Source organism: Fusarium odoratissimum, assembly GCF_000260195.1.
Source record: "Fusarium odoratissimum NRRL 54006 unplaced genomic scaffold supercont1.6, whole genome shotgun sequence".
In the NCBI taxonomy this organism is placed as follows: Eukaryota; Fungi; Ascomycota; class Sordariomycetes; order Hypocreales; family Nectriaceae; genus Fusarium; species Fusarium odoratissimum.
This window is the reverse complement of record NW_022158692.1, coordinates 314331-342306: the sequence shown is the minus strand read 5'-3', so window position 1 is coordinate 342306 and position 27976 is coordinate 314331. Positions and strand designations below refer to the sequence as shown.

The window sequence follows — 27976 nt, the reverse complement described above, 5'->3', positions numbered from 1 at the left end:
GCGCATAGGCAAGTGGGCTTTCTAGAACTCTCAAGTTCTGATAGGGTATAATGAGCATGAGCTAATCATATTGCGTGATTCAGCCATGCTGGAGCTACAACTATCCAGCAAGTCACAGACCGAGCATGTTGATGTCATCAACACCGACACTACAGCCGGGCCACCGATAAATGCCACCGATTGGACAATGCATTTCGATATGCCCCAAGCGGACTGGAATGAAACACTAGAAAGTGCATCAGAGACTGTTGACCAAGCTGGGTGGCAGGATAAAGGCATACACTCACAGCTACAACAGACACTCATACAGCCTGAAGAAATCGCTATAGTCTCTCTACAACATGGAAAGGCTACAAATGAGATTCTGGACTCGACAGGACTATCTCATCTGATGAAACTTGACCTGTGAGTCCCCATCAATATTACAACGAGAAGAAGCTCAACGCTGACGGGACGGTGTTCCGATAACGCTACAGGGACCAACTCTATTTTGATAGGGTACATCCACTTATACCTATGGTTCATAGAAGCCATTACCTTGCATGGGCGAAGCTGGATGACGTTTCGTTGCCCCAGAAATGCCTCCGGTGGGCCATTAGGGCACTCGCCGCGTCCATGTCATCTCAGTTCCGTTCTCGCAGTGAGGAGTTCTATAACAAAGCGAGGCAGTTAGCAGAAAGACTCGACGCTGGAGATCTAGTACCACCATGGCTAAACTCCGATACCAGTATAGAACAAGCACAAACATGGCTTCTTCTAGCGCACTATGAGCTTCTAGACCCATCCAAATATTCTCAATCAGCAACGACACGACGAGCTTTCCGGTTGGTGCACCTATCGCGTTTGCATTGTACCGACTGGAAGGATCCAGCTTTCGACTTTCCCTCTTGCACCCCAGGAACGTCCCAATCGGCCCCATTACCATTCGCATCTGTGGAGGAGCGAAGGAGGACTTTCTGGGTGGCTTTCTGCTTGGACCGCTTCCTGGGCGGATATGAGGAGTCGCCCATGACAATCCACGATGAAACAGTGAGTCAACTATTGCGTTGCGTATATGAAAAGTTAATCACATATCGTAGATACACGTTCATCTTCCTTGTCCGGAATGGAACTTCCAAATTTCCAGCGAAGTGAATATGGGTTTTATAAACGATGTGCTTATCGGGGAAACGCCGGTTCCAGCATCATCACCTTTCGCCAAGTTAGTCATTGCAATGGCACTGTTCGGACAATGCATCATACATAAACAAATAACTGCCAAGTGTCCAACTTCTGACCAGGAGAGTTTGACTTTCTGGGTACGGCATGAGTTGCTCGCTGAAGCCATAGACAGGCAGGTTGCCCTTTTATTGAGAGAGACAGACGTGGAATACGAGCCACTTCATTTCATGACGTCCATGGTAGTACATGGCTCAGTATTGAAACTGGAAAACGCTATGAATGTGGCTCACTCAGTTGTTCAGAGCCAACAGCACGTTGCCAATGATTATGCTAAGACAGCGTACAAAGCTGCCATCAGCATGGCAGACTTGTCAGAGTCCATGACTGGCTCAAATTGCTTAAAGGTATAGTAAGAGAGTCTCTGGATATGTCCCTCTTGTTGATCGGACTAGACACATGTATATCTTCCCATGTTGCTAGGCAAGGCTTTCTTGTATCTCGCCGCTCATGCTGAGCCTAGCCAGAGCCAGCATTCCAAGGCAAAGCTGTTGGCATTGCTAGAGAGCTTGAAAGAAATACATGGCCAAGCGAAGCAGTTTATAGATGGCCTTGAATTATGGGACACCGTCGGTAAGATGGAGAGTGGGACGATGAATTTCATAACTGGCCAAACGGAATGAGTTTATAGAAAGGCCAAATCATAGAGGATAAGATAAAGAGGCACTTACCGAGACTTAGATTGCCTGTTTTTTACCCGTTACTATGAGGCTCATAATTACTCTTCTGATTCTCAGCCTTTCCTTTCCCGGTCTAGCTTCCGTCTACTGATAGACTCAATGATATAACCTTCCCAATCAGTATAAAAGGTGCACCTTAAGAGGACAGCTATTACTTCGCTTAGCAATTTAACTTTAATAGAGTTCCTGATGTTAGATACATAGGCTTTTAGCCTTGCTATGATAGTTAATACAGAGAAGTCATCTATGCCGCATTTTCCTCTTTCTAAAACAGCATAATAACTTAGCATAGAAATTATTACTCAGGGGCTAATAGTAGGCCTAGGGTTAGCTATATACTCTAGATCTACAGTAAATACTCTTATCTATATAATATTATCAGAGAGAATATTATTAGAACTACATAGAGAGGAACCCTTGTTAATTTAGTGGCTAGAAAGTTAGATATAATTAGCAAATAGATACTACTATCCTAGGTAAGAAAGATAATTAATAGGAAGCTTAGCTTTATAAAGTATTTTATCTGGAATAATAGATAGCTGTCTTATAACTATATATCTTAACTATTTATATAAGTCTTTTTTTAGAAACCTAACCTCTTAGATACAAGGGGCTTGAGGTAGGAATATTATAGGTATTTAGGAGGATAGTAAATATATAGGTGAACTTGATCTGCAGGCTACGCATAGCTCCAAGGGTTACCAAATCCAGGTTGGATTTAAATAGCATTTTCATGGTAGGAAATTAAAATATATAATACTTACTAGCTCTTTATTATTACTAGTTAAACAGAAGTAGAATATTAAAGATTTAAATAAATATAAAGAGAAGTTATAAAAAGAAGTAAGTAAGTATATTAGGATATCTATATGTAAGAAAAGGACCTAAACTAAGTGGCTTATTATTTACTTTATATACTAAGTTTTATACCCTTATATCTTAATTATTAATATTTAATATTAAAATATTATGATTTAATTATAATATCAAATTTACTTATTCAACTCTTGTATATTTAAGTATAACTATTACACTATTAAGGTTATATATTGTACAGATTTGTAATTAAATAATAGCTGTCAAGGCCTTTTAAACCAGCAACCATGACCTAGTTAGTGGCCAGGCTAAAATACAAGCACCGGAAAGGCCGCTCGAATCGACAGAAGAAACTAACAGTTAAGTGTTGGATGTCCTTTAGTGTAATACTCAAGCACCTGTGTAGGCATGCTAAACCTTTATATAGACGCTCCCGAACCTTATGCCGTAATGGCACAGTTACCAACCATTCTGAAGACAGCCCAGTAGTCCATATTTGGTAAGAACATAATAACCTGGGCCACGCTTCGGGCCAACTTAATACCATTATCGGCCATATACACCAAAGTCTGCAGTATCCAAGCGCGCATTACAGGATCTTGAGTATTTTGTGAAGCTGCATACAATGGAGTCAATACACCTGAGCACTCCAATATCTGCAATGGTGAAAAGGGAAGTGTATTCTGAGACCTGGCACGTGGAAGAATGAATTGAGGCACAGCGGCGCAGATGGCTTGAGCTACTTCTGTGATGGTCTCAGCAACTTCAGAGCTGGGGTCAAACTTCTGAATGATGCTGCAGACATCAAGACGCATGATACGGTATGCGTTGAAGACCTGAGTCGCGTAGTGGCCGGGATACACGTCGTAGTATCGGCCAAAGACAACGGCTTCACTTGTATCTCTCCGCTGTGGCCACCAGGAGCGCGGTATTTTTCCTTCGGCATGAGAGAGCTCCTCATACAAGTCTCGTGCACGCTGCACAATATCGCTCGAATCTAATTTGCCGTTATTCATGTCGGCACGAAGGTTGATAAGACTGATTAAGAGGCCGATAAAGGTCCACTTGGCACTCCGTACGTAGCTGTCTAGATCATTGTAGAGCCCTATCAATGCTTCTGGTATGGGTATTCCTGCAGCACCGCAGCTTAGTGTGAGGGCAATAACGGTCCGGGTGGCGAGTTGTTGAGTCGTCGGATTTGAGAACCCGGCTGTTGGGCGAGACCGGACTATAGAAAGCGCACCCTGGACATGGCTTAACCAAGAGCCTGGGAACTCTGATACTGGGTGAGGCTGATAAGCCATCTTCTCGTAAAGATCTAGGAGGAGTACGGATTGAAGGGTTTCGTCGGTGAGTGATTGGTTGGCTGCATTATTTGCTTGCAGCGAGGACCGCATCACAATTCCAAGGCTTCGTATGGCTGCCAAGTAACGTTGGTTTGCAAGAAGTACCAAGTCTTGACGATTCAGTTGGTATGCCATGAAGGCCAAACTGACAGCGTCAACAGAGACTTGTAGATGCCCATTAGGAGCTGAATCCGTCAGCAGGGACTGCAAGGTGTAGAATCCACATGAGTAGGTGTCGATGTAAAGGGAGAGGAATGCATTCCGAGACGATGTATCGGGACTGAATTGGGGTGTGGAGGGCAGCCAACTGGCCGTTCGACGGGCCAATACCTTTTGCACGGTGTTTCGAGTCTCGTCACGGAAAACCAACTCGTTCGAGCTGCGATACCCGTGACAGGTTAGCTTGGCTCTGCGGCATTGGGAACAGCCGGTAGGAACTAAATCGCACTGCGCAGCTCACGTCAGCATTGTATCATCACAAACTAAGTATACGCAACAGGCTTTTCAGTGAAGCCAGGATCCTTACGCGAATCTTCCTCCTTCTGCAGGGAGCACAATCCCTTGAGGGGCGACCATGGAATACCATAATGCAGGGTTCAGCTGGGCTATGATTCACTAGCCATCAATGTGATTTTTATGCCGATGTGTGTTTGAAACATGGTGATCGAGGGTTTTGCGAGCGCTATGTTCGCCCTAAGCCACTGATCGGCTCTCTCCAGCCAGTGGCTTGCTAATCAAGATGACGATAATCGGCGATATTTTCTCCGGCTTTCACGGAACGCTAACTCTTTAAGGCAAGGTGGCATATCCAACAAGTAGTCCAACTCCGCACATCAAATGTTAATTGACACAACGACAATAAGGTCTCGGCCCAATTCTCATCAAACCAGATCAGAGGACAAGAAGCAACATCTCGGCCTCCGCCTCGTGGACTTTGTAAGTCACGTCTCTTTTCTTATAGCCTAACCTGTTAAAGCAACAGTTCCGTCACAAAAATTAGACCAGTGAGTCGATGCTGGGCAAGGTTCCAGCTTTGTAATCCCTCTACAGCATGCTTCAGCCCGTATCATATATTGCGGACCCAATATAGATGATCGAGATGGAAAGCCACATGTATATATAGTCGCCTTGAGCTCGCTTGATGCGGCGTTGGTCTAGTCAAGAGACTGAATACAGCATCGCACTACAGTGCTGCCTCTTTAATCCTCAATTCCTAAAACGTCCGATAATGAAGCTGATTGTCACTGGCGCAAACGGCTACGTCGGCAGCGAAATTATTCGCCAAAGCCTGAAGCTGCCTCAAGTCACCAGTGTCGTTGCTGTCTCGCGAAAGCTTGTATCCCCTCCAGCTGGTACTATCCCGACGCGTTTCGAGTCTGTTGTGGTGCAAGACTATGGAACCTATCCTGATCACGTAAGAGATGCATTCCGCGGTGCAGATGCTTGCATCTGGTAAGTCATCTTCCACCTTGTCAAGCCTCTCAGCCCGAGATCTCGGCTTAATTATTTTTACAGGACCGTTGGTATAACGCCTATGGTTTATCGGTCGCTGGATCCTGCGCAAGCACGCAAGATTTGCGTTGATGATACATTTGCCGGCCTTCAAAACATGGTCAAGTCCTCGACGAATAAGCCATTCCGCTTCCTGTACATGAGTGGCGCCGATGCGGAGACGGATCAGACCAAGACTCCGCCAGTTATGCCCGAATACTTTCTCATGCGGGTGGGTTCTAGTCTGAACATCAACTGGACTACAACTAATTTAGACACAGGGCGAAGTTGAGAATCAGGTGATGGGCTTTGCAAAGCAGCATCCCGACGAGGTTGTAGCATGTGTAGCGAGACCTGGGTTTATCATTGATCATTCTACGGACGTCCAAGCCTTAAAGTCTCGCATGCAGAAGGATGTCACTGTGATCAGAGTTGAGTCTGTTGCGGCTGCCCTTTTACATCAGGCCCTGAATGGATTCGACAAGGAGATTCTGTGGACTGATGACATGAGGTCATTTGACGAGACTGGTTGATTAGTACCTACCTCTGGCATTTGTAGCCAACAGATCAACAGTACCTGTGCTATAGAATGTCTGTTGCTTTTGTTATTAAACAGTTGTGGCAACAGAATTACGTTATGCAGCCTGAAGTGTTCATCTCATAAGTGTTGCTTCGCCCTTACCTCGCAACAGAGATGCAGACTAAGTAGCTTAGCAAATATTGCAGAGGGTCATCCTGTTATAATGCTCTTTCTTTCGGGTGATCTGCAGAAAATTGATTGTGGTTTCTCTTCAATGACTTCTCAAGGTATAATTGCCAATACCCGAGTAACAACTGCGGTCAAAGCTTTAGCCATCTGAGTCAATGATTCAAATTTAATTAATACCCAGGTCGCTATTGTAATCTCTTAGTAACCATGATTAAGTATTCAAAATCTTAAAAGTCTCGGGATAACTAATGTAATATTAATAAACTGATTTCTGGTAAGGGCATGGCAGCAAATCTAAGGTTACTGTTGGTATAGTTTATACTTCTTCAAAAAGATTACTAGATTGGGAGACTTGTGATACTATAAAACATGGCATTATATGCTGCCTAACTTGCTGCCAGGGCCTGAGTAAGTTTCATACCCTTCCACCGACCTTTCCAAGCAACTAACGATCAACACTTGAAATCTCTTTCGGTTCATCAGGAGGAACGAGAAATAATCCCAGTCTGTTAAGCTATGGATATTCGCTTGCTTCTGTGGCTGCTCCTTGCTGCGGGGCTTCTAACCTATGCTTAGACAGACCGTAGTGATGTATGTGAGAAGTCGGATGTCTTTTTGAGGCTTTGTTTTGCATCAAGGACAACTCGGCCGATGAAAAGATTATAAGTATTGTGGAATGGGTAGCCAAGAGAAAGGTTGTCAGTATGGCGCAAGTGGCGAAGGCCTAGGCTCGCTCTAAGGGAACAATTCCCATATTCGGCACCGAGATAACTGAAAGAATCGACCACGTAATCCAAGATTTGTTTGCAAATCTTGCTGAGGCAGACATTCACGAGCTTGGAGTTACATCTATCCCAAGAGAAATTAATGGATATTGGTGACGTCTCCTTTCCAAGATGATTCTTTTTCTCTTCTTTGAATTCGAAAAATGATCATATATACTTTGTTTTCGTCTGCTAAAGATTATGATAACATAAAGCTTCCATGATGCAAGAAAGTTCAGCAACTTATCGTCCTGTCGCCGCTGTGAGGATGAAAGAGTCTGACCACCAATACGAGGCTAATATCAAATCAACGCTGCGCCTCGCCCACCATGCGATCTTCCGAATCGTCCTAAACCATTGTGAGCGGGTTGGGAATTGCCGATGCGGGCTGGTCCTGGGAGTTAGATAAGGATTGTTAGCATACAGTAGAGTAAGCGACAACCGGCTAATGCACTAAGCTTTCTCCACCTATAATCCGGCACCTGTCCCCGCATCCAGCATAAAAATAAGGCCTACTGCAACTGGCTTACGCACCAAGTTTGCTCTATTACAGTCTGGCATCTGTACCTATCCAGTATCCCGCCCAGGCCGACTGCAGCTGGCTTACGCACTAAGCTGTCCGTCACCTGGCCTGCATGCGGCATAATATTCAGTCCGACTGCAACTGGCTGATGCACAAGTTTTCTCAACTCCTATAACTCATAGAAGTTTAGCATATATAGCTACACCCAGAAGTAGCATTTTCCATTTGTTCTTACCCGTATCCCACTACCCAAGTTGTATTCTCTTTGCCTTCCAATTGACCTTTCACACCGACGCGAAAATGACCGACTTTTACAAATCAGTCCATGAAAATCCCAAAGGCCCTGGCGACGCCCGACCTACAGCTGTCCAAATTATTCAAGATGAGAAACTTGAGGGGAAACTTTCCAGCCAAGTCGTCTTTATCACAGGATGCTCCTCTGGCATCGGTGTCGAAACAGCAAAAGCGTTGTATCTTACAGAAGCGCAACTTTACCTTACTGCCCGAAACTTGGCGAAAGCTAAGAAAGCCCTTGGGTATTTGATAGATGATCCCCGCGTTCATCTGTCGGAATTAGACCTGGAATCGCTAGATAGTGTACGTGCCTGCGCTGCCACGTTCTTATCTCGCAGTAGTTCTCTCAACGTCCTGATCTGCAGCGCCGGTGTGATGACACCACCGGAGGGCCGCACTCAGGATGGATTCGAGATACAATTCGGAACAAATCACCTTGCCCATTTCCTTCTGTTCAGTCTACTTCGCCCAGCATTACTGGCCGGCACAACACCCGAGAGGGCTTCACGGGTAGTTATCGTTGCCTCCGTCGCGCATCGCTTTGGGGCAGTTCATTTTGATAACATCAACTTTGAAGGATGTTATGATGCCATGGCAGCATATGCACAAAGCAAGACTGCCAATATCTGGATGGCCAATGAAATCGAGCGCCGCTATGGTGAACAAGGCATCCATGCATGGAGCCTCCAACCTGGCTCCGTCTTGACTGATTTGACGAGGCACTTCTCTGATGATCAAAGAGATGGGATTATGTCGGATCCATATCTCAAGTCAATCAACAAGTTTCCAGACCAAGGTGCAGCCACTAGTGTCTGGGCCGCCACAGCTGCCGCTCTAGAGGGCGAAGGCGGTCGATACCTGGAGGATTGCCAAATCATTGGCCCGTGGAGTCCGTCGTTACCACTGTGGGGACCTGGCTACGGTACCCATGCTTACGATGTTGAGCAAGCACAAATGTTGTGGGAAAAGTCTCGCCAATGGGTGGGATTGTGAATGTCAAGCACGTATGCATCAGGGACTAGTTAGGATGGACAGAGTTGTATACCAGCTTCTGGAATATGAAACTTTCATTAGTCAACAACGTGCCTCGAAGATAAGGTGCTGGAACTAGGTTCGACTTCAGTGATGTATGTGTATAGCGGCGCGTCACGACCGCATCACGAAGAAATTTGAACCGAGCTGCAGCATCATTTTATCTGCTTCAATTACCCTTGGTGGTGTCTGCCAATGCCAGCCAGCATGGGCATACCAGATTGACACGCTTGGTTCTTTGCCTCAATATTCAGTTGCTTTCGATCTCTCACCCTTACTAGAATCTTAACCTCTCCCTCTTCGTTCTTTGCATATGCACCACTGTCAACTTTCTCCCCGATGAGACTTTCATTTAGTAGATGAGAAGTATTGATCACGTTCAGTTTCCTGTAGTCTAACAAAACCTTTTCTTAAAGGCATAACTAGATCTTCTTTATTGTAGTATGAATGTGATCGATTCACGATTGTACTTGCTTATACTTAGAAGTCTGCACTCTGGGCCATTTCCCTCACCCCTGCCAAGTTCTCTTCCAGCGACTCGATCTTGCCTTGAACTGTTTCCAGAGCTCCAGACCCTAAGGGCAGTCTCAAGAACTCATTAGACCCTTTGGCTGATCCTTCGCCCAACGCGTAATCAACAATTATTGTGGCAGCCTTGATTGGGTCTCCTGGTCGGTCTCCATGGGAATCTTTAAGGTGATTCAATGTGGTTTCAGTGCTCGTGCCTTTGTAAAACGAGCTCATCGGACGGATGACGGCCGCATTTCCACCCAAGAAATTGGTTCGAAAAGGGCCAGGTTCAACCAGAACAATTTTAACGTTGAAGTCGCGGTATTCGTGCCAAACGGCCTCAGTGAGGCCTTCCAGGGCATGTTTTGACTATGCGTATAGGCTGACACCAGGTAAAGATCTCAGACCGCCCGTTGATCCAATGTTGATCACAATACCGGACTGCCGCTCGCGCATCCCAGGTAACACGGCCTTCATCATCTTGAAAACCCCAAAGACGTTGGTCTCATACTGGGCCCGGAGGTCGTCCTCGCTGAGAATACATTAATAATTGTCATCAGCCGCTCGAAGATGCCCTACCTTAGATCCTCGAATCCTCCACTGAGACTAAATCCAGCATTGTTGACAAGTATGTCAATTGTTCCATATAGTGCCTTGGCTTTGTCAACCACGCTCGACAAATCGGGCGCTGTCACATCCAAGGCAATCCATCGACCGCCCTTTGACTCAATCTCTTGAACGAGATCTTCGTTCTTCTTGGGATTCCGGGAGGTCGCAATAACTCGGTGTCCCTTTGTGAGGGCTCTGCGGGCTATCTCTAGCCCGAACCCTGAAGAGCATCCGGTGATCAGCCAAACGGGGCAAGACATTTTGACTCAACGTGGGGCTGCGAACTGGGAAGCAAGCTATAGCAGGACATTCGTTTAATATTTAGATGACGAAGTCGACTCGGCCGAAGGTTACATCTATACTTGGATAGCTGTGATGATGTAATTGATGTCCACCTGTTGCTATCAGTGCAGTTGGGCACGCTGCGCCAGAATGTTGCATTCTGGCCAGACTTTCCGTTAGTCGCGTATAAGCGCCGTGTCCCACTGGCTTCTAGTGGCCCTCTGATGAACTTTGTTCTGTAATTGGCTCGCGTAGATGCCGGACCTGGAACTCCACAGACCGTTCATCTTCAGAAGCCTCATTTGAACTTCTTCGCCGTTCTACCCGAATCCGCCATGTCTCGCTAGCTTCTTGATCCATGGAAAAGCTAAACTAGTGCGTAAGCCGGTTGCATCTGGCCGGATGCCGGATCTCGAGTGAGTGGCATGCGGAGTATCATGAGTGGGGTCGAGTGGGAGGTATCCTACTTTTCAAACTTTCAAGTGCAAGGTCCATCCGGACTTGTTATCAAACTGCTAGTGAAGCCAAGGGTTCAGCTAACTTTGTCATCGCCATTCGCACGTATGCCGGAGAGTCGAATACAGCTTTGGCGCACCACCCCACTCTCTGAGCTATTATCGTCTTACACAAGAACCTTAGATAGGGGTAATCCTTGGGAGCTGTTTGAGTTGATTGGATCAGGGGTGCAATTGTCGGTTTCACGGGGAAAGAGATGAATCGGTACAGCTTGACAATCCCCTCACTAATCACGTATTGTACGACAAAATTGAAAATCCATAAAATTGCTAGACACATTGATAAAAGCGTCAACCTGGACTTTTCAATTAAAGCCTTGAAGTTTCAGGCGGGCCCAAGCTTGTCTCTGGTAGCCTGCCCTGAGTAGCTAAGACGATTTTCTCCAGATACACCTCTGGAGAGTTGACTTGCCATCGCAAAATGTGTTTACCTGGGCTGAGGCTGCCTAGCTGTAGCGTCCGCGTCCAGACACCGTTCGCAACCTCGGCATTCCACTCAGGTAGAGTATCACCAGCTTTTTCTGGCGTCCCAAGGATCTTGAAGAAGTCATTTGCGGGTTTGCTCTCATTTTGAAGACTGAGAGAGCATAGCATGGGCTTATCGGCACGGGTGTCGAGCGCGCCATTGATGTATATGGTGGCATTGACGGCAGGCCGCGTGGCATTTCCCAGAATAAAGATGTCATACTCCAACCAAGAAGCTTTTGAATCGCTTTCGGACTCTATAGCGGCTTGGTAGGGTCTTAGAGCAACGGATCCAGATTCGGAGCGGCTGGCCAGTCTTGGCATAACCCTGAATCCAATGTTTCGACCAGTATCCTGCGTTAGGGACGACCGTTGATAATGGGGCGCCTCGATTGAGATGATGCCATCCACTTCAGGAAAACCTGCAAAATCCTTCGGAGCCCGTATGTTGATGACAGGCAAGTGGACGTCGTCGAAGTGGGCAGGAGGCCCATAAAACACTCGTAGCTGGACCGTTTGATTATACGTAGCCGGGACCAATTCCCAATTTATACTGATATGAACTCGTTCTTCGGGCTTCGAGCCTGAGACCTCCCCTGATACCTGGGAAACATTGATCCAAGGTTCTGGCACGCTGATGGACCATCTTATGGGTCTCCGGTGGTCGCCACGGTGGAACAAATCTATCCATCGGAAAGCAGGGCCATGAGGCTCCATAGGCCGCATCACGGGCGACAAACCATCCTTGGTAGGTTTTGAAGGGTTGATGGAAGCGCAGATACGGCCTTGAAGATACGGAGCTCGCGACTGCTCGACGTAGATGCCTAAATTACCGAAAGCGTAGTCAAAATCTTGACGAAGCTGTACAAAGGACAGGTTTGCCATGACATCTCTGGAAGATGGCCGCCAGTCGGCGGTGCTCATATCGAACTTTGGAGTGGACATGATGCCTCTCCATTTGCCGTCGGCAATGGCGTCATATTCAATAGTGAGGTCATGGTCATACTCGAAGCGCTCGATGAGATCATACGCAATTGCATTAGCAGAATTCCGCCGCTCAAAGCTATATTGACGGTTTTTGCCCTGCCCGATGAGAATAGCGTGATAATTGTAGCCAGCGACGGCGGCATATGTTGACGAATGGAAGAATGCATCGCGATGTGTTTGTGGCAAGCTGGCCTCAATCGCTCTGACTCTGTCACCTAGAGCTTTCCACGCTCCAAGAATGCGGTCAGCTTCCTCATAATTGGTTATCGAATACGTAGTTGGCTCAAGCATCTCGAATTTCCGCATGCCGACCAGGTGACTATATGCCAGCCAGGCAGAAGCAATAACTTCGGAATGCTCGAGACTAAAGTCACGGGCAGCTAGGGACTGAAGATAATCGGGCAAAGAATCCAGATCAAAGCGGGTGGCGTTCCACGCAAGATCCATGGCCATATTCAGTGGGAGTTCGACTGGCTTTATATCACCAACATTGAAGACCCAGACGCGATTCGCCCCTGCCTGCGCGGCTTGGAAGAGTTCCTTGTATATCTTGGGCTGTAGTCCTCTTCAGTTAACCGGAATATAAAATTGCGGATCAGCGCTTATACTCACTAGATTGTTGCAGTTCTGCCACTTCCAGCTCTTTGGACGGCCAACATATTCGAAATGGTAGTACATCTAGGATAGAATATAAGAGTCAGATGAAACATGTTAATGAGGCGACCGAACAGACTTAAAAAGGGGGGAGACGTACTCCGATACCACCCGATCTGTCAAGTTCCTTGGCGTTTGGAAGCTTCTGAACATTACCCCAGTTATCGTCCGTGAACATCAGTGTGACGTCTTCAGGTGGCTCAAGACCAGCTGCGTAATAAGTTGCAACCTCCTTGTAGATAGTCCAGATTTCTGCGAGGCGCCGATGTCAGTACGGACTTTACCCAAGGAAATCGGGAAGGACGGCATACGTCGAGCAGCCGTTTCGTTTCCGTAGAAGCTGGCGAGAATATTTCGTTGGACAGTAAAGACTTCTCTCAAAACAGCTATGGGATCATCGGCCTGGATAGGCCCATCGTTCTCTCCACGCATGCCGAGGGTGAAGTATGTGTCGTTCCCGCCTGCTCTTCGAACACCTTCGCGCATAAATTCGACGACATTGCCCTTATTAGCGACCCAGTCCCAAGCCCCATTCTTACTTTGCTTCCATTCATTCGATGCTCTTTGCATGGGTTCATGGTGGCTTGTTGAGACGACGATACCATAATCGTTTGCCAAAGCCATGTTTCCAGGATCGTCTGTAAAGAAGATGCGGCCAGGAGCTGGAACAAAACTTCCCCACATAGCCGGCCAAATGAGATTGGCTCTTAGGCGCAGCAGGAGGTCAAAGACGCGCTCGTAAAACTCGGAATCCAAGGTGTAGTCTTCTCGGCGTGATCGTTGAGCCCACCAACTCGTCAAGGCTGGCGCCTCGTCATTAATAAAGATACCTCTATATTTGACGGTGGGCTCGCCAAACGTGAGCGTCTTGTTGATGGCGTAGATTTTATCATGCTTTTTCGCAGGCACATCATTCCACCAGTATAGACTATCGCGTAAATTAGTAAGTTATAGCCAAAGGGGCGCTATCAGTCCAGTTAGTTCCAGATGCTTACGGTGATTGGCCACTCTGTTCAGACAAGGTGAAGATGCCGAAGAACACAGCTCGCATGTCGCTTCCTGCAATTACCAGGGCGTTTTGGACGCCTGGCAATGGTTGCGCCACAAGAGTCGTTTCAAACGTTTCCCATTTGCCCCGGATGCTGCTCAAGTTCAGTTTCCTTGAACTCTCCAACTGTCGCATCAGCGGGGAATCAACCGTCGCGGCAATGATAGCTGATTCTGACGCAACTTTTACCTCACTAGTCGTGCTGTTATCGCCTGCCCAGGCCCTCACTGACGGTCGTGTCCCAGTGATCTGCTCAAAGTCATCTGCTAGGCTGCCAACGGCAATGGCGATGCCAAAGGGATCGGAATCGTCGCGCAAAATGACGGCATCCTGAATCTCTATTGCACCAATTGAAGGTTCAAATGCGACAAGAGTCTCCTCGAATCCGGCGAGGGCCCCTGGAAAAGACTGATAGCACTGAAAAAGCAGTAGCGTAGTTAGGAAATTCTGGAAGTAGGCCATTTCGAATAATCCTCAGTCGGAATGACGTTCGTGATTGAATGATACATGTATCTCCCTACCAGTGGTTCGGCTGCCAGGAAGGCTAGCAGGAAGTATTGATATATTTTACAGATCCTTGGCAATGATGATTACCATAAAGGGTCGGTACGATGGTGCGGGATAGATGAACATAAAAGTAATCAGGCGAGAAGCCGATTCGGAGAGGCCTCGCGACTTATTAGGCCGAGCCACCTTAAAGAAGCCTTGGGGGCGATTAGTGTCCTGTGGGGGCTCACTGCAAGAAGGTGATAGTGAAGCGAATCCTAGTTTACAGATGGCCACTTGTACAACCCTGCATAGTCTCTGCCATCACCACTGTGGCTGATAGACTGGCGATTCTGCCTCGGTCCTTTGCACTATGACAAACTGCCCCTGACGGTCAGTTCGCCGATAAAGAGGCTTTGCAATGGTGTTGCGGAAACTCATCACAGCAGAACATTTTCTACCAATGTACATACCTTCTTAGACTATCACTTTACGGATCAGCTTTGGTAATCGAAGACAGCAATGGAGAGTTTTAAGTGCTCAAATATATACCAGGTATACCCATGCGCACGTCTAGCTAGGTGCTGCATCCTCCACCCAAGGTGAGCACCACAAATAAGACCATAAGATAGGATGTCGCTGCCCTCGCGCTCACTCATCCCTGGTTGCGAATTCACCGTTCTCGAGCCTCTCACTCAAGATGAAATTTGGCTTGAAGAAGCAGGAAAGGTCTTTGCGCCGTCCTAGTAAAAGATCTACTACTAAGCGGCATCGCGTTCTTGTACGGTTGGCCTTATACCAAAAGCATTAGTATATTGGCTTAGTAAATTGCAATAGGGTTGTACTGGTGAGGCTGACTATGATAGATGCTGTAATGATATCAACAATGATTAATCTGTAACTAATACAATAATAAAATTCAAGAAAGGTAACTATTAATAGGTTGGTCAACTATTGAATTAACCTTTTGCAGAGTTTACCAGTTCTGATCTGATAATCCATTATACCTGGCTTTCTTCCTTTTGTCCGCCCCGGCCTAGGGAAATTCGATAGGTGCTCGGCATATCATTATGCCAATGGTAATGGATTAGAGATGATGCCTACTTTCTGAGCCATTTTTACTTTGGGGGCAGTGCAAGGTTTTACTGTAGAGCTACGAAGGGCTTGAGGCGTTTTGTATGGCCACACTGGGATCCCCGCACTTTGAGATGTGGGGGATCATCGGACCTGCAGATACCGCTGGCGATCAATCAGTGCTACACGAATGTGCAAAAGCTAATTGCACTACATCTACTTTTGATATCCACGATGTTTTGTACGCTGGCATTAGCGGGACGATTCAGTCTAGTTATATTGCTGAGTTCCAATGCAGCGGATCGCAGAACGGCTGTGATGTATCAGCATGGACAACATTGAATTGACGAATAGTGCGGTTAATCCACCTGTAGAAGCTTCCAAGTACAAATGCAGCAATGTAAATGATCCTGTGGATTTTAAATGTATTTAATAATGGTGGGGTGTCCTAGGCCTGATCACGAACTTGTGTATCTCAAGGGCTGTGATAGCGATATTGTCTGATAACCCGATACGCTTAACTCAATTATTCGCCACGATGCAGGTTCCTCCTACAAGAAATGTTCTTATATAAAATATATCAACCGCCTAGCTTGCTGTGGGTGAGCAATGGTTTAGGTATCAAGTGGCTAGCCTTGCCATCCCGTTATTGAAACGAGAGGGCAGCAAGACAAGGCGCAGTAAGGCGAGTCTGTTAAGTGTTCATATATTGGCTTAGAAGTCATAACTGTTTCTACACCTGTTTCCATGGTGCATAGTAACGGTCTGTCTCATTTTAAGAATCTGACATCTAGTCATAGTATGGCAATAATGTAACGTTTATAGGTAGCACACTGAATGCTTCTCAACACACAATTGCAGTCTATTCAAATACTGCAGCTCACTCAATACAGCATACGGGCCCCAAGGGCTCCCTCTCCAGCATGGTCAAACTGCAAATCTCGATACACTTAACCAGCACACTGACTATACAATGACACCGATTCTGAGGTCGACTCGGCCAACAACCATCATTCCACCTGCTTTGCAATTGCCGCAATGAGTCCAGAGAAGCGCAATTCCAGATCCTCATTCAAGCCTTTCTGATACTCTTCCGGCAGTGGACTCCCCTTTGAGCTCCAAATGAAGCGGGTCTTGTTCGGCCCAATGAATTCCAGCGCGGTTGTTCCGAATGCGATCATGTCAGGGTAATCAGGTCTTCGAACTCGGAATGTCATGGAGTAATTCGGAGCGTCGACTTCAGTCAGCTCTTCGGAGAACTCGTAGCGCTGCCCCTTCTGTGGCCCAGCAGGATACTCGTAGCTGAACCTGCGGACGCTACCTATGCCGAAGCCCTCGAGACTGAGCTTGATGCATCCCGGATACCAGGCCTTCTCAGCCCCGAAGCCTCCCAGGATACCCCAGACTTCGCCGATTGGGGCGTAGATGTCGCGGGTGACAGTATGGTACGGGACGAGCTCTTGGTTTTGGGACATGGTTGCAATGTAGGAGAGATAGAGGATGGTAGAATATGTGCAGAATATGATGGTTGTAGTGGTTCTTGATGAAGTGTGACTGTTGATGCTGACGGTATCGGGTGACGCTTATATAGATGTTCCTTGAACAAAACCTTTTCCTTCGGTGCCCACTTAATGGCTTCCTCATAACTATCGTGTTAAGTCCCCATGACCAATGTCATTATACTAATGGAAGCCTCCAGAACCAGATGAAACCGTTCACTGCGTACCAAGATACACAAGGTTTGCGCGGTGAGTTAATTTCAGCCGAGTTACAAAGAATGGACCGAGTACCACGCCCCTTACAACGATATCGGAGCTATGACGCGGAAAAGAGTAGATTTCACTGCAAGTAACAGGCAAGGCCATGACTAAGGGTTCTATTGTCCGACCCAAACCAGCTAGCGTTCCGTTTGCTGTAGATCCGGGGAGACCCGGACGAATGAAATGCCACGATTGATTCAGAGTTTCCAGATCTTTCATTTGTCAGCTTCTCAGATCGTGCCTTTTCTTGACGGAACGCTAGCTCGTTTCGACATCGGATATGCGGCTGTCAATGCTTGAGATCGTACTTCGGATGTTAAGCCTCGATGTTGTAGCTGCCTGAAGAATAATAATTAAAGTCGAGATGACAACGCATACACGCTGTGCATCTATAAAAGATGGCCTATGAATGAAATAACAGTTGGTTTGCTACCATCGTATTATATCTCGTCCAATATATTGCTGTCACAACTATTCTCCTTCATCAACCATTCAACTTCTCACTATGCTTGTCCTTGTCACTGGTGTCACTGGCAATCTTGGCCTGCATCTAATCGACAGCCTCTCCTCCCGTGGGCACAAGGTCCGAGGTCTTGGTCGATCTCCTGATAAACTCACGGAGGAGCAGCGGTCGAAGCTTGAGAGTTTTGTCAAGATCAAGAATTATTATGATGTCGATGCTCTGGATCAAGCCTGTAAAGGGGTTGATGCTGTCATCTGTGCCTATGCAGGAACTCCTGTGATGCACCTCGATGCCCAGCTCCTCCTCCTACGCGCCGCTGAGCGAGCTGGCGTTACTCGCTTTCTTGCTGCGAGCTGGAATTGCGACTGGAGACAGCTTCAGCTTGGCATGCATCAGAGTTATGATGCTTGCATCGCCTTTTATCAGCAGGCCAAGCTGACCTCAACCATCAAGCCCATCTGGCTCTTGACTGGTGGCCTGACCGAGGTCTATTTTTCTGTTCCTGGTCACGGAAACTTCTCTCCTGCCTACAACGGTCCATGGGACCCAGAGAACAAAACTGTAGATATCTGGGGAACTGGCCACGAGAAGTGGGACTTGACCACGGAGAAGGACGCTGCCGAATTCTCCGCCGCCGTTGTTGAGCGTGACGACGCCGCTGAGGGAGGATTTTGGGAATTACACTCTGGTGCCTATTCGCCCCGCGAACTTGCAAAGATCTACAAAGAAGTCAGAGGTATTGAAATCACCTTCAAGGAGCGGGGTTCTCTTGATGATCTCAGGAAACTTGCCTACAGCATGAGAGAGCAAAAGCCATATAACGACTACTATGGCTTCATCGGCCTTTTCTACCAGCTATTCCAACTGGATGGCACTTATTCGCTCAAGAACCTTGACAACAAGAAACTGAATGTCAAGACTACTTCAATGGAAGAGTTCCTCCGACAGAATCCCGACATTTAGATCTCGACTATCAATCAAAGAGTTAGTAGATAAGGTTTCTGAAAGAAGTATTTTAGTCATATAGAAGAATAGAATGAGGTTCTGTTAAGGACTAGTTTACCTAAATGGAGTTGTCATTAGATACCTGCCCTGGTCTAGAGAACCTCGCCCTACTATTACCAGTTCAACTCGTGGTATGGTGATAGAAGTAAATATCCCTTGTTAATGTTTAGATTCTTAGTATTCTATTTATATTATATGAGGATTTATAATTAATAAACATAAGTATATATATATAATACTAGAAATTTCTTAATTTAGGCTATAAATCTACTATATAAGCCTTGTAATCTTCTAGTTATTGATACCTTTCAGTTACAGTTAGCATCTTAATATCCAGTGCAGTATATACCTAATACCTTAAAATAAGAAATAAGAGAAACATAGGCATTTAAGCCCAAGTCGCAGTAATGATTTAACCAAGTCTGATCTACAGGCATATTTCAACAGCAGAAACAGCCTATTTGGGATGCAACCAACATGTCCCAGCTTTCTTCAGTTTTGATACTTAAGGCTTAGCTTGACTAGAAATAGGCCATCACTATCGGCCATGTCCACCTTGGCCCTCAACCATGCCAATTGCACCGTCTCTGGGCTTACATCCCGTCTAGATGATACATTAATGTACGATGTATCAGACTCTTCCCAGTTGATCTGGTATCCTGTATGGTCTGTACCCGTTCCAATGTTCCTGTGTACTAGCGAACACCATGGATGTCGATACCACCAGCGTAGCGAGGGCACATATATAAGCTTTACACCCAGTACTAATGAGACAGACCTCATTTCAGCTGTCTTTGGGTCGATGTGAATAAATCCCTCTACTCTCGAAGACTCTTGCCTTTCCGAATCCACGTAGGGATCGTCATCGTCGACTGAAGGAATAGTACGGTGCCTGGAATCTAAACCCCTATCATTGACATGTTGCCCTAAGGTGTCTGTGTAATATCGCAACTGCAATATTCTGTCGGTATCATACCAACGGCCTGCTGGAAATCCTGAAATTGAGAATCGACGATGGTCGAAGCGAAACCTAAAACCCAAAGGAATGGGATACTGCGGACAGTAAGGCACTGAGATCGTTTGTAGAAACCACGGCTCGGAGTCTTGCCAGTATGTCTTCCATAAAAGAGTGCACGTGCCTGTAACAAGTCAGAAACAGTTTATATGAGTAGGAAGCTCGTAGTTTGAGGGATTTTCGACGTACTGATGAAACTTTTATGCCACGTTTCTGAAGGAGAAGAGCCTCCGTATAAGGCATTATAAGCATAGCCAGTCATGGGACTATCCTTGACCGAGACCCTGCCGATAAAATGGGGATTAATTCTTGCAAGTGTAGTATCACCCTGTCCATCTTGTGGGCTTAACTGCATCATATCGATGCACGCCCAAGAATCAGAGGAATAACCAGACTCGCCTGGAGCACGCATCTGACAATCCAGAACCGCCGAATAGAAAGGCTTACGAGAGTTCACAGCTTCGTCTTTGAAACCCGTGCCCGGCTGGAACGAGAAACTCCAATATCGCTCGGAAGATCTTGATTCTCGCAGAAGGACTCTGACCTCCAACCTTCTGTTGATTATCTTGATAACTTGCGTTCTTCGATGGATGGGTGTAAACAAGGATACCAGCTTCCCGGTCTCCTTAAACGCGAGAGGAGAGGGCGCGAGTAGCCCATACAGTCCCCTTCGCTCTGCTTCCCCATTAGGGATTGTCCAGGCGAAGATGGATTGGTCGCCAGTCTGGGTGATGATCTGCTCTTGAAGACGAATGAATGCTTCATCTCCCTCACCATACAGCAGGGGCATATTGACCGAGAAGATACCCATCAAGCAATAGGCCATATCTTCTTTCCGTGTGGTCTTACGTTTTGAAGCCCAGGACATTTTGCGTGCCACAGACAAAAGGTCAAGGTTACCTCCTGCGAGAATGGTCTCTTCAATGCCTGTAATGCTGGAGATTAAAGGTCGTAGTGTAACCTTGGTGCCAAGAGGGTTCCAGTCGCGAGAAAAGAAGATGACGCTTTTTGGGGCGATGAGTTCCTGAAGTGTCCAGCCCCGATGGAACCATTCACTTCCTCTAAATTCGTACTCGTCAAAATCACATAGGTTGCGTTTCGGGAACGGATCGGTGTCCAATCCTAGTATAGTGGATGCAGGGGGCGAATACTGACAAACGGATTAGTGGCTGGCTAGAATGTCGCTCGTCACCTTACCTCGGGTCGATATTGGACGTCTTTTAGGTATGCATAACACACGGCAGCCTTCTTGTACCATGAATACATGGAGTTGATTGCTTCCGAGAGTTCTGAGCTGCTTGACTTGTTGATGCAGCATGTATCAATCCAGATATACTCGTAATTATCGGACTGGGCCAGGGAACAGGCACCCCTGATTTTGGCAAAGCCATGTATTGTGAGTGGGTTTCGCAGATCTCGGATCTCCTCAAAGGTAGCCTCCCGATCATCCCACCTGTGTGATAGAATGGCATAAGGGGGAACTTCCTCGTTGAAGTGCTCAGAAAGACGATATGACTTAGTATGAAGGAGTCTCATTTTACCAATCGTGAAATTGGTGATCATTCAAAGTGCTACCTTGTTGATTAAAGAGGGGTAGAAAACACAGTTCAACTTGGCGGCTATACAGCGTCAGTGACTAGACGGTTTAGGTATCTTGGCTCCAAAGCCTCTTCCTTGCATGCATAAGCAAAATTCTCCACCGGGCCCAAGCAGATCAGATCATGTACTATGTGATGGATTACTTAGTAGAACGATTGGGTAATAGTGTAAGCTTATATTAAAGCTATACTACAATGTCTAAGGCCGAGGGAAGTTTGCAAGTTTTAGCCCTGTGATTTCCTCTTGGGCTGTATGTATCAAGGGCTCAATAAGCCCCTTGAGGCGACAGTTATGCCTAACAAGAGTCGCAGGCTGTTCTTCGCTCTCGACCACTGTGGGTTTGGGTACAGCACTGGAGCTAGCATTGCTACCAAACAAACTACTTCTCTCCCGAGGAGTGCTACTACTCTGAGACAAAGGGGTCCCAAAGAGACCACCGGGAGGTTGAGGAGGGCCACTGAGCTTGTGAGTGTCTTGAGGAGTAGTAGTGCTCTGAGGCGCAGGACTGAAAAGACCTCCAGCCACGAAGCTCGCGGATGTATTATCAAGATTCCATCTACCAGAGTAGTTGAAGAGAGGCCCTTGGTTCTCCGGTCCAAAAAAGGCTGGCGACTGCACGATTGCCAACGATGCGAGAACCGCGCCGGGGGATAGCTTAGGGAATGGCGATGACGGGCGGGGGTAGATGCCTGAGTTCTTCATCCCTTGCAACAGACTTCCAAGTAGCATGGCTCGGCATGCTTCATTGCAACCCACTTTGCCTGCAAGGATCTTGGTCTGTAGATTCTCCAACCCATCAAGAAGACGCTGCAAAATGTCGATTCTGGTGCTTTGGATTTTATCTGACACTGTCAGTTGAGGTAACCTTCTTTCACTATCCAACTTACCAGAAACATCTGCCCGGATTGGCAATTCATATGTCGATATGACATCAATGTTGTGTCTTATAGCCATTTTGGTGTAGGTCTCGAAAAGCGACGCGTGTTCGAAGACGAACGATGCTAGGATCAGCTGAGCCAATGGCTTGTCCCGCAACTCTTCAGTTCTGAGCAATCCAACGGGCCACCCAAAGAGCCAGTCCGTGCTGAAAAACGCCACAGCCTCGTGGCACTCTAGATCGTCGACGATCGTCGCAATGTCGGCCAATAGATCCAGCTTGACATTGCGGGGGACATCACGTGTTTTGCCGTGAACGATCTTCAAGACGAGCTCAAACGCCTCAGCGTTAAAGATGTCTTCAAACCTCCAGTGGTAAAGGTCGTCTGACTGGACTGAAGCCTCTCTAAATTGACTGGAGAAGAGCTTTGCTGCCCGACGAGAGGCAAGCGTTAGATGCTTCTTGGAGCAAAGGTAGTGCTTCTCAGCAGGAGAGTCCGGGGTATCAGATCGAGTAGAAGCAGGCTTGACTGGAAGAATGATGAGAGCATCACCCTCAGGGTCGATTTCAACACGCGTGATTCCCATGTTGAATATACGATTACCGTGAAGATTTGTTCGAGTCGAGTTGTTGTCTCAGCTTCTGATCCCCGCTTCACGTTGCTTATGCAAGGTTGACTCGCCAACCAGACAAGGGCTGACGCAGATAAGCCAAATCGACCAGGGGTCTAATTAAGAGGCTTCAGCCCCAATACAAGTTGGCACATTTGGGTAATATAATCTTTGACATGGCTGGTGCCTAAAGACATATCTGGGGACTTGGACGCCAGACGTTCTCATGACGGGGTCCAATTTAATTATTATTACAGTTTTCATCCGTCGTAAGCTACATATTCGTATACTGAACAGTCGTAGTACGTGTCTGCAGTATCCCGTCCTCGCTATCATTGTCCCCCGTTGCGTTATTCTCCAAGGACTCATCCGACCGTCCACTATAAATATTCACATCCGTCTTACCCATGCCTTCGGGTCGCAGGCTTGCTCTGTTGAAGTGAGTATCATGCTCCAGCTCCACGAGCGTGTCAAACTTGCGTCGTGGGCCATTTGAACCACCAAAGGTATGGAGACCAAAGTTGGCGCTTCCGCTTTGCTCTTCGCTGCCTTTTCGTGTGCTTTTGTCGCCGAGAACTCGAGGGGCGACATTCTTGAGAAAGACACGAAGTGTTGGGAGGGAACCGCACATGATAAGAAGGTTGGCTTCGATGATCCTGTATGTGTCAGTGAGGTCATGCAGAAAAGGACTGAGGACTTACACCCAGAGGCATCCTTCTGCCAATGACCAACTTTGGTCGGGGTTTGACAAACTCGGCAGCAGGAGGACCAGTCGGACAATGGACGTGATGAGAGTGATGGAACCGATGGCGAATAGTCCGACGAGACCAAGCTTCTGCCGAGTGGACATTTGTAGACCGATGACAGTTGGAATGGGCAACACCAGCAGCATCACATCAGTGATGCAACCAAAGGCAGCCTGGGTGATGTAGATGGGAGGACGATTGATACAAGTAGCCCCAACCGACATCCTAACATCCCATCCCGCAGCGATAGGCTTGCAAGCAAACAGAACACTGAACCAGATGCCGACGAGACTAGCACTGCAGAGGAAGCCTGTGAAGTAGACCGAGTATTGATACCATAGAGACGGCGAGAGGCGGTAGTAGAAGAAGCAGAGCGTCAGCTTGGAGAGGATTGTCGTCGGGATGTACGTAAGCGTTGTGCACATGACGAGTAGGTTAGCCTTGGTGTTGCTGTCGATTGGCATCTCCCATGCATGGACGCCGAGTAGTTTGAGGCTGTATGCATTGAGCAGACATGATTGAGCCGCAATAGAAAGGACCTAAATGGTTAGTCAGTGTCATTGAAGCGGACTGGTTCTCGTACCCAAGCGAAAAGAATTAAATCTGCAAGCAATTAGTACGAGCCCACGCACGTAAAGCACAACTTACAATCGTCAATCAAGAACTTTCGCAAAATCACTGCATTCGTATACATCCGCTGCCCCAAAAACGCCGTCGCTATAGCAAACTCCAGTCCAAAAATCCAATACGCATTCCTCACCATCGACGCATCAGTCTCCGGGTTCTCAAAGTCAACTCTGTACCCCGATGGAGGTGGCACTGCAACCTCAACACCATTGACGACAGGAAACGACATTGTAGCAAACTTTCAATCGGCCGAGAGTTTATTCTCGCGTAGTTTAACTCAGAACGACATGACGGGATGAAATGCAAAATAATGAGACGCAAAATCGTTAGGTGTCAACTTGGGCATCAAATCGTGTAAATCTCTACAGTCACATCCTCTACTGATATACATCTGAACGTGATTTGGTGATCACTACGCAAAGGGGCACAGCATCCGTGTGTGAGAAAAGAGACGACAAAGACGTTACTGGGGTTGAACCTTAATTATTGGGGAAACGTCAGGCGAGATTAGAGGGAAAAAATAAAACGTCAAACTTGACGGGCCGTCCGGGTAGAGAGGATTAGTTTTGCCGGCCTTCCATAACGAGTCTAGACTTGAAGAAAACACAGTTTTTAGCTGGTCTGTTCTCACGGTAATACCGCGCTGTAACGGGCTGTGAACAAGGGTCATGACTCGAGATCAGAGATCGTCATGAATCCCCGCCTTTTACGGTTGACTGCGAACCGTCAGCCCCAACTGCCGATGTAACGCTCGGATAATATCCCCTGATGGTTGCAGAATGCAAAGTCGTTCGCATGTGCCGCTGATTGAGGGAACAATGGTTCCCCTGAAAACTTTCGTCTTGGGTACACCGAGATTTGGGTCGTATCTATTTAGAGTCTCGTTAATCCATTGTCAACGCAGACATCGAGCTAGCTTTTAGGGTCAGAAGCATGACATCGATTGATCTTAAGCTTGATTTAGCACTGACATCTCGTCAATCTAAGTCATGATGGAAGTAAACTGGTGCCCCGATTGTGAAGCTGTCAGAGCATTGTCGATCAGATAACCTACACCAACTGATGTTCTCCGTATCACACATCGGACTTCATACTGTCTGCCTGGATGCTTACCGTCTTTACCTTGGGCCTTGCCTGCTCACCCGTGTAATGAACCATGTTAATCCCGGGGGCATGGCCGAAAACGATCAAGATCATCTATGCAGGATCAACCAACATGCATAATCGAGTAATGCCATGAATTCCTTACCAAATCCAACCTCCAGCCCATCTGACGAACCAATCGCATCCCCCCCTCCCCCCAAGCATTCGACTCCATCTGCGTGATTTTCCCCCAAGAACCAGGGACGCACGAACCCGCCAATTCCTCAGCCGCTTCTGCACAAGACGATCTTGCCCATCAACAAAAAGTACCCAAGTTCCCGCACAGACTTGTGTTCTCAGAGCTTCTCTCCCCCCAAGGTGACATCCCATAATCCCGTTTCATCGCAATCATGAAGACGAGTGCCTCAGTCTTGGCTTGGGCATCAGCCCTCCTTGCTGCTTCACCTGCTGTAGCCATGGAGACCTGCGTAAGCCTATTTCTGTCGCATCCAGGAGAAAATGTCACTGACTTTTCGCGTTTCAGTGTGCCTCACTTGAAGCAAAGGGTCTGAAGCACGTTTACTACCCCAATAGTAACGGCTACAAGACCCGCACTGAGTCGTACTTTTCCGTGTCGTCACAGCTGGAGCCTTACTGTATCGTTCAGCCCGAAAGTGCCAAGGATGTATCTACGATTATCAAGACCTTGACATCTGATACAAAGTGTAATTTCGCGATTCGAAGCGGTGGACACACCGTTTGGGCGGCGAATAACAGTGAGTTGGATGCCCGCTTGATTGAGTTTGTCTAATTGCTTGCAGTTAACGATGGTGTCACTATTGACATGGGTGAGTTGTCTTTGCGATTGGTTCAACATGAAACAACTAACATGCACAGGATTGATGAACAAGACTACGTATGTCAAGAATACGAAGGTCGCTCAGATCCAGGCTGGTTCTATTTGGCGAGATGTCTATGGGGCTCTTGAACCATATGGTGCTACTGCTGCAGGTGGCCGCACTTCGACTGTCGGTGTCGCTGGCTTCTTGACTGGCGGTGGCAATACCTTTTATACTGCCCGTCGGGGTTTTGGTTGTGACCAGGTCGTCAACTTTGAGGTTGTCCTCGGTGATGGGTATGTACACACACGCCATAGCGACGTCCACTAATGTTTCATCAGACGCATCGTCAATGCCAACAAGGACAACAACGCCGACCTATGGAAGGCCCTCAAAGGCGGCTCAGCCAACTTTGGTATCGTCACCCGCTTCGACGTTCAGGCCTTCGATGCTCCTCTCCTCTGGGGCGGCCTAGTCACCTACTCGGCCGAAGAAACCACCGATGCGCACGTCCAAGCATACAAAGACTGGACCGATAATATCGTGAACTACCAGGATGGATCTGTTATTCCTTTCTGGAGTTACACTCCTCAGGCTGGAAAGATTGGCATCACTGTTTCGTACGAGGATACAACTGGTGCTGTTGCTCCAAAGGCCTTGGACGAGTTCTGGAAGATTCCTTACGAGACGTCCAACCTGCGCAAGGATACTCATCGCAACATGACGATTGAGCTTGAGCTTGTTGCTGGATACCGGTAAGTACCATTACCTCTTCTGTCTGACATCGATACTAATGTTGTTAGCAACGTCTGGTTCGCCATCACCTTCAAGAACAAGCTCGGCTTGTACAAGAAGGCTCTGGAGCTGCACAAGCAGTTCGTCAGCGACTGGAAGGCTCAATCCCCCGACGGCGACTTTATCTGCCACGCCATCTTCCAGGCCATCCCCACCATCTTCTCCAAGCACTCCCTCGAGCGAGGCGGCAACGTCGTTGGTCTTGACCGCGAGAAGGACAACGCCGTCATGTTCCAGGTACAGCTGATGATCAACGGCGTCGAGCAAGAGAAGATTGCTCGTGAGCGTATGGTTCGCTTCCGCAAAACGATGAAGCAGTACAGTATCGACCAGGGTGCTGCTGTTGACTGGGAGTATCTTAACTACGCCGACTTTACCCAGGATCCTCTCTCTACTTATGGCCCTAAGAATGTTGAGTTCATTCGCAAGGTTGCCAAGAAGTATGATCCCAAGGGAGTGTTCCAGACTAGACTACCTGGTGGATTCAAGATCTCCAAGGTTGCTTAAAGTACAGTAGTAGTCTTCAATAGGAATGTGAATGCGAACATTATACGCCTCATTCGTTTTAATTGACTTGTGAGCCGCATAATTGCTGTGCCGTCGGTATGCGCCTCACGTCGGCTCTGCGTCACTCTCCTAACAGGGGTCCTTGCACCAATCGTGACAGCGCAATACAGGGTAAGACAATACTTTATAGATGGTTGATTACCCACTACGCCGAGTCGAAGATAAGAGCGTAGTGTTAAAACGTAGTAATAGTCATTCTTTGGAAAACTTGCGTTCTCACTCTGGCAGAGCTTTTTTTGCTTCAAGTATGCAGTGTCGGTATATTAATGCATGCCCTTGACAATGTTTGTTGGGGCAGAATGCAAGCAGCGTATTAGGCATTACTGAAACGTACAACTTAAATTGCCCTATCGCCACTCCATAGATCTATGCACTACGTGCAACTTCAATGCTCTAGGGATATCTGTAGTGCGTGTAATAAGCATGTTTTTAACGTTATCTAGAGTTCTTATTCCCGTTATGAGCTGTTTTGTCACCTTCGTCATT

General features: G+C 47.2%; 12 protein-coding genes across 13 annotated transcripts; 5 read left to right on the top strand and 7 right to left on the bottom strand.

The window, feature by feature from the left end:
• Positions 1–85: 85 nt before the first annotated feature.
• On the top strand, positions 86–1841 carry FOIG_04711 (uncharacterized protein; the record flags this gene model as incomplete). The annotated part of the gene is made up of 4 exons (XM_031203006.1): positions 86–405; positions 477–1029; positions 1080–1565; positions 1614–1841. 4 exons carry the CDS (start codon positions 86–88, stop codon positions 1839–1841), a joined length of 1587 nt encoding a protein of 528 aa, XP_031066585.1.
• Positions 1842–3154: 1313 nt separating this feature from the next.
• FOIG_04710 (uncharacterized protein) lies at positions 3155–4636 on the bottom strand (the record flags this gene model as incomplete). The annotated part of the gene is made up of 2 exons (XM_031203005.1): positions 3155–4439; positions 4587–4636. 2 exons carry the CDS (start codon positions 4634–4636, stop codon positions 3155–3157), a joined length of 1335 nt encoding a protein of 444 aa, XP_031066584.1.
• A 652-nt stretch (positions 4637–5288) lies between these two features.
• On the top strand, positions 5289–6084 carry FOIG_04709 (uncharacterized protein; the record flags this gene model as incomplete). Its single annotated transcript, XM_031203004.1, has 3 exons — positions 5289–5512; positions 5576–5783; positions 5833–6084. The coding sequence occupies 3 exons, from the start codon at positions 5289–5291 to the stop codon at positions 6082–6084; spliced, it is 684 nt and encodes a 227-aa protein (XP_031066583.1).
• A 1763-nt stretch (positions 6085–7847) lies between these two features.
• FOIG_04708 (uncharacterized protein) lies at positions 7848–8834 on the top strand (the record flags this gene model as incomplete). Its single annotated transcript, XM_031203003.1, has 1 exon — positions 7848–8834. One exon carries the CDS (start codon positions 7848–7850, stop codon positions 8832–8834), a length of 987 nt encoding a protein of 328 aa, XP_031066582.1.
• Positions 8835–9353: 519 nt separating this feature from the next.
• Positions 9354–10252, bottom strand: FOIG_04707 (uncharacterized protein; the record flags this gene model as incomplete). The annotated part of the gene is made up of 3 exons (XM_031203002.1): positions 9354–9733; positions 9791–9915; positions 9963–10252. 3 exons carry the CDS (start codon positions 10250–10252, stop codon positions 9354–9356), a joined length of 795 nt encoding a protein of 264 aa, XP_031066581.1.
• Positions 10253–10929: 677 nt separating this feature from the next.
• Positions 10930–14579, bottom strand: FOIG_04706 (uncharacterized protein). Of its 2 annotated transcripts, XM_031203000.1 has the most exons (5): positions 13891–14525; positions 13207–13823; positions 12996–13147; positions 12854–12919; positions 11052–12796 (listed from the first exon to the last, which is right to left on the bottom strand). In XM_031203000.1, the coding sequence occupies exons 1-5, from the start codon at positions 14403–14405 to the stop codon at positions 11099–11101; spliced, it is 3048 nt and encodes a 1015-aa protein (XP_031066579.1). In that variant the 5' UTR covers positions 14406–14525; the 3' UTR covers positions 11052–11098. The 2 variants fall into 2 exon arrangements, with proteins under 2 accessions (XP_031066580.1, XP_031066579.1); XM_031203001.1 differs by having other exon boundaries at positions 10930–12796; positions 13207–14579.
• Positions 14580–16513: 1934 nt separating this feature from the next.
• On the bottom strand, positions 16514–16978 carry FOIG_04705 (uncharacterized protein; the record flags this gene model as incomplete). Its single annotated transcript, XM_031202999.1, has 1 exon — positions 16514–16978. One exon carries the CDS (start codon positions 16976–16978, stop codon positions 16514–16516), a length of 465 nt encoding a protein of 154 aa, XP_031066578.1.
• A 790-nt stretch (positions 16979–17768) lies between these two features.
• Positions 17769–18689, top strand: FOIG_04704 (uncharacterized protein; the record flags this gene model as incomplete). Its single annotated transcript, XM_031202998.1, has 1 exon — positions 17769–18689. The coding sequence occupies one exon, from the start codon at positions 17769–17771 to the stop codon at positions 18687–18689; it is 921 nt and encodes a 306-aa protein (XP_031066577.1).
• A 1202-nt stretch (positions 18690–19891) lies between these two features.
• On the bottom strand, positions 19892–21282 carry FOIG_04703 (uncharacterized protein; the record flags this gene model as incomplete). Its single annotated transcript, XM_031202997.1, has 2 exons — positions 19892–20896; positions 20944–21282. The coding sequence occupies 2 exons, from the start codon at positions 21280–21282 to the stop codon at positions 19892–19894; spliced, it is 1344 nt and encodes a 447-aa protein (XP_031066576.1).
• A 261-nt stretch (positions 21283–21543) lies between these two features.
• FOIG_04702 (uncharacterized protein) lies at positions 21544–22809 on the bottom strand (the record flags this gene model as incomplete). Its single annotated transcript, XM_031202996.1, has 2 exons — positions 21544–22193; positions 22233–22809. 2 exons carry the CDS (start codon positions 22807–22809, stop codon positions 21544–21546), a joined length of 1227 nt encoding a protein of 408 aa, XP_031066575.1.
• Positions 22810–23107: 298 nt separating this feature from the next.
• FOIG_04701 (uncharacterized protein) lies at positions 23108–24539 on the bottom strand (the record flags this gene model as incomplete). Its single annotated transcript, XM_031202995.1, has 4 exons — positions 24228–24539; positions 24163–24182; positions 23535–24118; positions 23108–23489 (listed from the first exon to the last, which is right to left on the bottom strand). Exons 1-4 carry the CDS (start codon positions 24433–24435, stop codon positions 23108–23110), a joined length of 1194 nt encoding a protein of 397 aa, XP_031066574.1. The 5' UTR covers positions 24436–24539.
• Positions 24540–25263: 724 nt separating this feature from the next.
• Positions 25264–27607, top strand: FOIG_04700 (uncharacterized protein). The gene is made up of 6 exons (XM_031202994.1): positions 25264–25777; positions 25834–26065; positions 26111–26137; positions 26187–26424; positions 26470–26883; positions 26932–27607. The coding sequence occupies exons 1-6, from the start codon at positions 25700–25702 to the stop codon at positions 27428–27430; spliced, it is 1488 nt and encodes a 495-aa protein (XP_031066573.1). The 5' UTR covers positions 25264–25699; the 3' UTR covers positions 27431–27607.
• The last annotated feature ends 369 nt before the right edge of the window (positions 27608–27976 follow it).